The sequence below is a fragment of the Rana temporaria genome, chromosome 2 (genome assembly GCF_905171775.1).
Source record: "Rana temporaria chromosome 2, aRanTem1.1, whole genome shotgun sequence".
NCBI lineage: Eukaryota > Metazoa > Chordata > Amphibia > Anura > Ranidae > Rana > Rana temporaria.
Window position 1 is genome coordinate 365,278,909 of NC_053490.1, and position 11,877 is coordinate 365,290,785.

Consider the following 11,877-nt stretch of genomic DNA (forward strand, 5'->3'; position numbering starts at 1 on the left):
CGAATTAGTCTCTCATCTCCAGCCAGGGCTTCCAACTAGAGAAAGGGCCGCCGCTTTGAAATTGGGGTCATATTTGTGTGTGGGAGTGTCAGAAAAGGGCCGTAATATGCACATGTTGCAATTTGTGCCCGGCTATTAACTCCTTGCTAATCAGAAATGGTATAGGCATTGGCTCATGAGAAAATATGCAGGGTTTAATTATCAGCATATTATGAGTAAAAGGGCAACAGAATATTCTATACTGACTATCCTTAAAACATGACAAGAGATGTTGGTCTTTGGTAGATTAACTCATGGGTGCCAAGATGTGATGGTAGCCTGTATAAAAGTATTTTGGATAATGTGTGGTGCTTCTCTTTCAATATCTTAATTGCCATCCTGCAGAATGCTGTTCGTCACAACCTGAGCTTGCATAAATGCTTTGTGCGTGTGGAAAACGTGAAAGGAGCAGTATGGACAGTGGATGAGCTGGAATACCAAAAGAGGAGGCCGCCAAAGATGACAGGGTGGGTTCTTGCAAAAATAAGTCCATATTATGTTAACAAGGCAGTACTAATCTAGTGGATTTATGCATTTAGTGAGAAAGAAAGATGTATAAAACAAATTGTTGGATGCAAGCTTTATGCAAGTTTATGGATAATGGAAGAGTACATAATTCTCTTGTATTATATTTACTCTTTGTTCTATGATTTTCACATTTTTTCTATTTAAAATGTTGTATTTTCCTATATATTTTTAACCCCTTCAAGGTTCCTTACCCTTGGAATCCAGAAGGAGGCATCCAGTGTTTATTTTTCAGCTACACTGAGATATTTACAGCACTTAAGTGACAGGGTGTTTAAATCTGAATGACTTAACCCAGTTGAGTGCACACTAGAGTTGCACCAATACCACTTTTTTAAGACAGGTACCAATCCTTTTTACTCGTATTACCAATAGTTTTTTTCAATGTCATGTGACAGTGGCACTAATATGCAGCACTGATGGGCACTGATAGGTGGCACTGATGAGGCGTGGACTGTGTCAGTAGTTAATTTTAATTGTTTTAATTTTATTTTTTACACATTTTTTTGTTATTCTTTTTTACAATTTATATATTTTTGTTGTTTTTTTACAATGTTTTTTTTTTTGGGGGGGGGGGGAATTTTGGTGTTTTTTTTTATATTATTATTTTTACAATTTAACCTTTAATTATTTATTACACCCCTGAATATGCTCAGCTAGGAATGCAGAGTCATTTATCACTGACTCTGTACATTCGGAAAAAGAAGGAGCTGGTAAATGGCATATATACCAGCTCTTCCCCCCACTCTCTATCCTGACAGAGCTGGAGGGAGGGGAGAGGAGGAGCCAGGGAGCACAGAGGGGAACACACAGGAAGCCAGAGGAGGCCCCGGGGAGCCAGAGAAATACACAGGGGACAGACGGGAGTGATCGGGGTGGCAGTGCAGCAGTTACAAGCACGATCCCTGAGCATTAACTTTCATTAAAGATACTGACAGCCAAGGGAGGGAGAGGAGGAGAAGTGACTGTCAGTTGCTTTATTAAAAGGCTATACAGGGGGTTCGGTGCTTGTAACTGCCCCACCACCGCACCGATCACCTGCTAGCTGCCTGCCAACCCCCCCTTTCTACACTGAGGAAGCCTGGCCCGATGCAGCAGGTATTGGATTAAGCATCGGAGCATTTGCACAAGTACCGATACTCGTGCAAATGCTTGGTATCGACACCGATACTAGTATCGGTATCCGTGAAACTCTAGTTCACACCTAAGCATCACCTTCAAAAACTGCAGTGGGGTCACACCATTTATATGCTACTGCACTAGTTCATTGCAATGGTAAATTGAAACCTAGCTAAGAACTTTTAAAAGGCAAGTGGCAGGTGTACTGTGCACACTACACTTACCTCTCTGTGAGCCCTAGGAAATGTATATTTTGATAAGTAGGTCTGCAAAAAAAAACTCTCTAAAACAATACAGTTGATTGTTTCTGGAGATGCTCTGGCCACTGCACCAGGGTGTGGTGTTGTTAATCTGGAGTATGCCTGTTTGTAACTGTTTATACTACCGTATGTATGTTTAGGTTATAGGAGTACAGTGATATTTTGCCTTCATGTTTCAGTCAAACATAAATCCAGGAATACACTGTTTTTCCATAGGGCCAGATATAAGTGATGCCATTGCATGCTAGTCCTGTGATGCATTTCTTCTACATGTGTTGCTGTGTGGGAGGTTTATGACTCAATTTCACAGCATAGTAACAGTGTGCAAAGGTCCAAAATCTCATAGCACAGTGACACAGTGTCAGCTCTTATTCTTCAGCAAAGTGTACCCATCAGGAAAAAAAAAGAGAAAATTCATGTGCATTGTCCAAGATAAAAAGAGCAAATCATTCAACTAGTCTAATGATGCATTTCCATGTACTCTGTGAACTAGGGTGGGGTAATGCCAATAATCTCCAGCAGGTGGCAGCATAAAATCACTGCTTTTGTTTTTCTGTAAAATTGTTGAGAAACTGTGTTCTACCAAATCACTTTTTCCGGTAACAAGTTTTAGGTAATTGGAACATAAATATTTTTTTCTTTTCAAGTGAACATGTGTGGCTTTTTACAATTATCTATAACAATATTTTATTTTTTTGCATTTCTTGAAATAATGCAGAAGTCCAACACTTGTGAAAAACATGATTTCCGGTCTGGGCTATGGAGGGTTAAATGCCAGTTATCAGGTAAGCTAGATACACTTGATGTTTGTCCATACTGAAGTTGTACCTTGAAAGAGAACTGATTCAAGCTGCAATATAATTGATATCACCAACAAAAGTGTATTTAAATGACAAGCTGCTTCATGTCCAGCTAATATTGTTTCCTCTCAGAGTTATAAACAAGTAGTTCAGTGCAATTTTGCATTGTAATGTCCTCCAGAGAAAAATGATTTACCTCCTTTTTATAATGGTAAATGCAGCTTGGAAGCTAAATTTCCCGTTCTCCCTTCTAGACAGTGTTGAAGTGGAGGGACACTAAGGCCCCGTACACACGGTCAGTGTGGTCCGATGAGAATGAACCGAAGTTCATTTTCATCGGACCAAACCGACCGTGTGTATAGGCTATCGGTCTGTTTTCCTTCGGTCCAAAATTTCTAAACATGCTTCAAAACCGAACCGATGGACCGCTGCCCCATCGGACCAAACCGATGGTTAGTACATTAGTAGCATTGGTTCAAAACCCGCGCATGCTCAGAATCAAGTCGACGCATGCTTGGAAGCATTGAACTTTGTTTTATTCAGCACGTCGTGTGTTTTACGTCACCGCGTTCTGACCTGATCGGATTTTGAACTGATGGTGTGTACACACATCAGGCCGTACGGCCACTTCAGAGGTGAACCGATGAAAACGGTCCGTCGGACCATTCTCATCGGTTTTGTCCGACCATGTGTACGGGACCTAAGCAGGTCTTTTACATTATTCCCTAAGCTCCTGCAGAGCAATTTACAGATAGAGCTATCATTGTGCCAACATCTAAGCAGCAACAAGGGTCACAATACTGCAGTGCTTTCACTGCAGAAGGAAGAGTGTTGTCCACCTATTTATGTGCCTATACCATGGTTTTATCACTGACGTGACCATAGTTCTATATTAATATATTTTCTAACTACCGTATTTTATAAATTTACATACGCCTTTTTGGAGTCATTGTCCCACCATAGGATCTCTTTTTGTTTGTAAGTGCGGGGATAGTGGGCGATCAATCGAGCGGGTGGTACTAAGGCTTTGTAAACTGAGCCTCAAGACATATTTTTGAATGCTATGTGTATAATATAGTGACAGCTTTCATTTGTGCAAATGTAATAATTCGAACATTTTAAGGCCTTGTGTACACGGTTAAATAGGCCATGGTGCAGGAAGTATTTTGTGGAAAACTGCATCCGGAAGCCCAAGTTTGTATAGACAGCCGTAGACTGGAAACCTGTAAAAATAAATGACAGGCTTTCAGCTTTATGCCAATATTCCGGTGTAATCTCACATGGACAGATGATCACCCCTGGATACAAGCAGCTCGAAGTAACATTTTCCATACCTATAACAATGTCTTACGAGATCATTTGACATCTTTATATGGCAAATCTTTGATATTGTAATCAGTCCCTACTGATTAGAATATAAGATATATACAGTTGTGCTCATAAGTTTACATACCCTGGCAGAATTTATGATTTCTTGGCCATTTTTCAGAGCATATTAATGATAACACAAAAACATTTCTTTCACTGGTTAGTGTTTGGCTGAAGCCATTTATTATAAATTAACTGTGTTTACTCTTTTTAAATCACAATGGCAACAGAACCTACCCAAATGACCCTGATCAAAAGTCATTTGGAGTGATACGTCCAAAATTTAGCTTTTTGACCACAACCATAAACACTACATTTGGAGAGGAGTCAACAAGGCCTATGATGAAAGGTATGGAGGTGAATCGCTGATGTTTTGGGGATGTGTGAGCTACAAAGACACAGGAAATTTGGTCAAAATTGTTGGCAAGATGAATGAAGTATGTTATCAAAAAATACTGAAGGAACATTTGCATTCATCAGGCAGGAAGCTGCGCATTGGACGTACTTGGACATTCCAACATGACAATGATCCAAAACACAAGGCCAAGTCGGCCTGTCATTGGCTACAGCAGAATAAAGTGTATAAAGGAAAAAAGGTTCTGGAGTGGCCACCTCAGTCTCCTGACCTCAGTATCATTGAGCCACTGGGAGATCTTAAACGTGCAGTTCATGCAAGACAGCCCAAGAATTTACAGGAACTGGAGGCTTTTTGCCAAGAGGAATGTGCAGCTTTACCATCTGAGAAGATAAAGAATCTCATCCACAAATACCACAAAAGACTTCAAGCTGTCATTGGGCAATGCACGGTATTAGGAACTGGGGTATGTAACCTTTTGATCAGGGTCATTTGGCTAGTTTCTGTTGCTATTATGATTTAAAAAGAATATACACAGTTATAATAAATGGCTTCAGCCAAACGCTAACCATGAGTGAAAGAAAAGTTTTTGTGTTATCATTCATATTCTCTGAAAAATAGCAGAAGTCATAAATTCTGCCAGGGTAAACTCATGCGCACAGCTGTATATGGCAAATGTTACTGCGAGCTGCTTGCATCCATGGGGTAATCATCTGTTCATTGGCCCTGCTCACTTGCACTCCAAGGAAAGTGTTCAGCTCGAAAGATTACATAGTTGACTCAACAAATAATTGTGTTTCCAACATTTCCAACAATAAACAACATTGTGCCCCATGTTAAAAACTATTTGTGGCATGTGCTTCAAAAATTGTGCTGTATGTATTTACTGCATGTATGCTTAATTGGGCCCAGTGTGTTTAAAACAGTATGGTAAATGTGAGGATGTTGGAGCAAATCTAGGCATGTAAGGCGGACCGTTTCCGCGGATAAATCCTCTCGAGGATTTCAGCAGATTTTAATGCGATGGAGTGTACTCACCATCGCATTGAAATCCGCGCCGAAATCCTCTGGCGATGACGTGTCGCGCCGTCGCCGCGATTATGACGCGGCGACGTGCGCGACGCTGTCATATAAGGAATTCCACACATGCGTCGAATCATTACGACGCATGCGGGGGATCCCTTCAGACGGATGGATCCGGTGAGTCTATACAGACCAGCGGATCCATCCGTTGGGATGGATTCCAGCAGATGGATTTGTTTGGCATGTCAGCAAATATTCGATCTGCTGGAATCCATCCCAGGGGAGAAATATCCGCGGAAACAGATCCGCTGGAGTGTACACACCATAGGATCTATCCGCTGAAACCCATTTGCTGGGATTTTTCAGCGGATGGATTCTATCGTGTGTACGGGGCCTTAAGAGTGGCTGGATTGGATCACTTGGTTTCATAAACCTGCCTTTAGGAATATTCAGATTGTGGCTTGTGAGAGGTCATTTTTCATATACTAATACTAGGGGGCATTATTTGTCCTACTATATTCTCTTTAATTTATATGCAACACATATATAAATATATATAAGTGTTTTCCTCTCTATACATGTAATTCCATTTACAATTCTCTTACTTCACAGGCTGCACTCGCTGAGAGTAGTTTTCCTCTGATGAATAGCCCTCCAACTCTCAACAGCTCTGGCAGTGGATTTCATGGTGGACATGACGATGTCACCAGCACTGGAGAGCCTGGGAACAGTAATGGAAGCAGCCCACGCCTGTCTCCGCAATACAGGTAACACTTATTTTTCATATTTGCTCATAAGAAATGTAAGGGGTAGGCTTTACAGTAATACTTTATCTTAAACCTTCTAAATTAGGGTACTTGATTTGACCTCACTTTTTATCCAGATGATAATGTTGTCACCAGTCAGGAAGCAAAGGAAAATCTGCAATAAGAATAAAGAGAGCAAAAGAAACCCGATGGGGGGGGGGGGGTTTAGCATCCATGAATTCAACTAAATAATGAGTTTTTCTTCTGCCTGTGCCTGTGTTATGACATTGTTGCCAGCAGAATGCGAATTGAAGGAAAATTTCCCCAACAGAGTCCTGGATGGCAGCAAAAAACAGAGGATCCAACCTCTTCTCGCAAAAAAATTGTTTAGCTCAAGATACTTTATTATTAGCCGCTTTTGTAACTGTAGTTTTTTTCTTTTAATTGTAGTCAATCTGTTCATGTCAAAGAAGAGCCAGCTGAAGAGGAAGTGAGACCTGCCTCCCTCTCAGTCTCCAACCAGAACACAGTGCTGCCAGAGGACCATGACTTGGAACCAGAGACAGTTATGGAAGACTTATCCTAATAGTTTCAGCACCCTGAAATTACCTCCTCTGCCCCAAAGTCCAGCACTTCCACCAGAGACCAACATGACCCTCTACCTTAATTCTGTTCAGTTGTAACTGGCAAAGACTTTAAACTTGACTGCCTGCCATCTTCTGGGTCTTCCTCCGTCTGGCAGCACTTCAAATCAAAGACTTATGGACTGCAGAGCAAACCCCGCCATCCTTTTCTTCTCAACCAGATACGGAAAGGGCACTGATATATTTGTGACCAGATTTTTTTGGGGGGGTGGATCGGTAAATTCCTTGAATACCCCTTTACTTTAGGGGGGTTATGAAGTCCTTCCATAACTGAATTTAAGAGAAGCCTGAACTTCTTTCTACATCCCACAATGCAATGCAGTACTGGGTTTCTGAAGTACCCTTTACTAGCAATTTTATTTCTGGTTGTTTCTGAAGGTACCAAAAAAAGTAGACTTTGTTATTTATTTTTTCTGTGTGTTTTGGATCAGTGTTACTGCTGGCATTCCTCACACAAATGTGAGTATATGGTACGTACACTCTGAAATGGATGCATACATTTCCAAAATAAAGCACATGCATACAATTCAATGCAAACACTAGCTTTAGACAAATGCACACAATGAAGAACACTGTCGCTTGTTCCATGGAGGGAATATGTGCATCACAAAATAGGACAAGCACTGCTTCATATGCCTGCAACATTCAAACTTGTATGCACTCGCCTGTTTCTAAAAATACCACATAGTTATATTTTGTAACAGTACATCACTTTTACTAAGGTGTACATAAAAGAGCAGTCGTTGCACCAGGTTTGCCCCGATTCAACTAACCTTTATTAAAACAAAAGTCCAAGAAATATTACTTTCATTGAGGGTATTGATTTATAAATTACATTAATTTAATCACATTTTTAGATTTCTCCATTGGCTGTTTGCCCAATCCTATTGTCCTGCAGCTTACCCCACCAAGATATTACACATTTTTCACAGCAAAACAGCGTTTGTGAGCATAACTCTTAACTGTAAAGCAGTGACAAAAGCAAAAAGGGTATATCCATAACAACCCATAACAACAATCAGAATTTACTTTAGTAAAGTCAGACCAGTTGACTGTTTTTTAAGTGGTTGCTACAGGAGTTTGCATATCCACATTGCTCTTTCTACAGCTTAATGGAATATGTCCATTAGTGTGTATGATGAGTACTGTAGGATGACAGGACAGGCATAAGAGTGGATCTGATTAATAAATTTCCCAATAAAATAGGCCATTCATAACTCACATAAACATAGCACTTATGAACAGAAATTTACAGCATATTTAATTGCACGTAGCATTACATCACTGACAGAAGCACTCTCCGACATTAAAAAAGATTTTTTTTTTGTCTCTCAAGACAGAAATTATTGGAGGCACCAGGTACTCTAAAATAATATGTAATCCACGTACAGAGGTTAATATTTAAATGCTTAAACATTGTTAAGCATAGCATGTTTACCAGTCCTATTTTTGCCACACAAATTTACTTGATCATGGGGACATACTATCTATAACTTATAACACATGTACATCCTTCTCTCAGCCACTTTGTACACAATTATTCCACTGTTGTTATCAACATTAACACTGCCCTGACACACAGTTCCTGTACAAGTGAAGGGCTAATAGGACCCTCCATCCTGTGTGCTGCATCCGCTTACCCATCCCTGACCAAAGATACTTATTCATGCCAAATAAACCAAACCACCTCTTACTTTGGCTTTATTTTCCTTAAACACTAAAGAAAATACAAAGGATGCCCCTAAACCAAAAGGTACTAGTGTACTTAAGGCAGTAAGTTTTACTGTCCCTACCCACTTTGCTGGAACCTGATCACCTTGTATCTCTTCAACTGTGAGACCTGGCATCAGTGAGTCCGTAATTACGACCATGCACTTTGTGCAAAAGTCTGTTGACTGTGAAAAATAATCAGTGTGATTTTTTTTTTTTTTGTGTGCGTGAACACAAAATATAAGTATTCATTATGTACAAGTCATATACTAGTGTGAATGGCGAGTGTTAGTGTATTACATGCTGATTGCTGTGTGTGCATTCACACTCCGTAAGTATGAACTTACATTATTCTGTGAGATTTTACGCTGTAGGTCAGGTGAATATTTTTTCACGTAAATTAGATACACATTTCTTTAACCAGTGTACATGGCATTCCACGTGCACAACAGTAACTTGGAGTATTTACACACTGCAGACCTTTTCTTGTGCCCTTTCCTCTAAATCTGGCCTTGTCTTGTGTCGCTATACTGCTGGTTGGTGGAAGAAGAAAAAGGCTAGAAGGGGTAGGACTTGTTACCTCAACAGCGCTGGGGTTCTCTGTCTAAAGAATCCAGCACTTTTCCAGGATCACGTGTGCGCCTGGTGCAGATTCCTCGTGTAAAATAGGTTTTAGGTGCATGAAAAAAATGTATGGATATTGCCATATAAAATGCAATAAATATAATTCTGTCATATGTGCTGCTACTTGTGTAACCACAGCAGAATTTGTACATCCAATATGCTATGCTCACATATGATGCACTGTGCAACAAGCGCCCAAAAGAGATAACATATACCGTTATAAAACTGTGTCACCCAAAACAACTAATCAAATTTCTAATTTTCTAACCACAGAATCATAATAGACACATATTTATCTACAAGATTCATATGCATAACTGTTGATTTAAAAAAAATATATATGTATTTCCCCAGCACAAAAAACTATTAATGGGAGACTTACTAGATCAAAATCTTCTACAGTATAGTATATTATTCATCAATCCATCAGTAGACATTCTTCAAATTGTTTAGTTTATCTAAAGTGGAATGACCCAGCAGCTCTCATGGTACAAATGACAAAGTCAGAGAATTTACGTGCTATAAAGAACAGGACTACCAAGGTAGTATTCTCAGATGCCACAACAGGGAGGCAGCAAGAGTTTAGAGAGATAAACAAGCAGCTGAGGAACTGGTGTAGGAAGGAGGGTTTTGAGTTCATGGAGAACTGGGCTGAATTAGCATTCAATTACTGGATTTATGGCAAGAACAGACTGCACCTAAACGGGGAAGATGCAGTTCTGTTGGGGGAGAACATGGCTAGAAAGTTGAATGAACTTTTAAACTAGGATGCGGGGTGGAGAGATCAGAGAAAGGTATACACAGAAAGGCATAGGTCAGAATGTACAGATGTAGGCAAACATGTCAAACCAAATGATAGAGCAATAAGTGTGCAAGGATAAAATAATCATGCTTGTATAAAACTAACAGGCATGTACACAAATGCCAGAAGTCTGGGTAACAAAATTCAGGAATTAGAACTTCTGCTACATACAAAAGATTTTGACTTTGTGGGAATATCAGAAACCTGGTTTGACATCTCAAATGAGTGACTTGCGACTGTCCTGCGGTACTCCATATATACTCAATGTATAGGAAGTCGAGGGTAAATAGAGGGATGTGCCTGTTTGTCAAGAGTAATTTAATGGTGAATATGAGGGATGATATTGCGGGGCTAAGTGAAGATGTGGAGTCTTTGTGACTATTCTATGTGCTTCAACAAACCGTAAATTAATTGTGGAGGCATGCTATAGGTCCCCGTAACATTAAGGAGGACGAAGAGACCGATTTACTTTCACAGTTAGAGATGGTAGAGAGGCAGGGAAAAATTATAATCCTGGTGGACTTCAACTATCTCGATATTGATGGGGCAGACTACACACTCAACAAGTGCTCCATGTTTACTTGAATGTATTGCAGGGAAATTTCATGTGTCAAATGGTAGAAACCCATACTAGAGATAATACTTCTTATTAATACAAACAACATTGAGTTGATTACAGAGGTGGTAGTAAGAAATAATTTAGGCAGTAGTAATTATAGAGTACCTAGGTTTGCCATAAATTATAAGAGAGGCATGGGGGAGAGATAAGTACACTTAATTTTAAAAGTACCAACTTTATTAAAATAGAGATTAAATTCTTGCAATAAAGAACATTGATGAAATATAGGAGTGCTTTAAAGACATATTAAAGAATGATATTTGCCAGTGCATTGCAATGGGCAACAAATATAAGCATACCTAAAATAAAGGTAAACCTTGGTGGCTGAAAAATAAGGTTTAAAGGATTATCAATGAGAAAAAAATGGTCTTTTTAATAAATTTAAGGTGAGAGGTCATCACCAGCATTCCAAAAATACAAAGAATGCAATAATAGTTGGTTGAACTAGATGGACTTGTGTCTTTTTTCAACAAGACTAACTATGTAACTATGTACCGTATATACTTGAGTATAAGCCGATCCGAATATAATCCGAGGCACCTAATTTTACCACAAAAAAATGGGAAAACTTATTGACTCAATTATAAGCCTAGGGTGTCCATCTGCATGCCTCACTTTGCCTTACTGTGTCCATGCCTGACTGTGCCCATGCCCTCACTATGTCCATGACTAGACTGACGTTTAACATGGGAGTCTATAAAAGGGGTGCCCGGATTTTAAAAATCGGTGCTCCCCAGCTGTAGGTTCCCCAGACAAAAAACTTTGCACACTTGTAGAGGAGAAATGGGGCTACATGTGTGCCAAGTTTCAGGGTACAGGGGACCTACGACCGGCCGGTACCGGGTCCCCAAACTTCCTGGAGAAATTACCATTAAACATGGGAGTCTATGGAAGGGGTGCCGGGCTTTGAAAAATGGGTGCTCCCTGGCCGCAGGTCCCCGAACAACAAACTTTGTACACTTGTAGAGGAAGAGTGGGGCTACATGTTTGCCAACCTATGGCCGGCCGGTACCGGGTCCCCAAAGTCCCGGAAGATAAGGCACAAAAAGGTGATTCGAGTATAAGCCGAGGGGGGCATTTTCAGCACAAAAAAATGTGCTGAAAAACTTGGCTTATACTCGAGTATATACGGTAATAAGAAATGCAAGAGTGAGATCAGGCTAGTTAACTACTTTCCCACTGGGCACTTAAACCCCATTCCTAACCAGACCAATTTTCAGCTTTCAGTTATCACATTTTGAAT

General features: G+C 40.0%; 1 protein-coding gene across 5 annotated transcripts in view; it reads left to right on the forward strand.

The window, feature by feature from the left end:
• Positions 1 to 9,336, forward strand: part of FOXP4 (forkhead box P4) — a 124,370-nt gene extending 115,034 nt beyond the window's left edge. For all 5 annotated transcript variants that reach the window (XM_040337660.1, XM_040337664.1, XM_040337662.1 and 2 more), the window contains 4 exons: positions 385 to 506; positions 2,662 to 2,728; positions 6,102 to 6,256; positions 6,686 to 9,336. In XM_040337660.1, coding sequence (XP_040193594.1) covers positions 385 to 506; positions 2,662 to 2,728; positions 6,102 to 6,256; positions 6,686 to 6,821 — 480 coding nt within the window. In that variant the 3' untranslated portion in view covers positions 6,822 to 9,336. The remainder of the gene's footprint in view (positions 1 to 384; positions 507 to 2,661; positions 2,729 to 6,101; positions 6,257 to 6,685) is intronic.
• Positions 9,337 to 11,877: the final 2,541 nt, after the last annotated feature.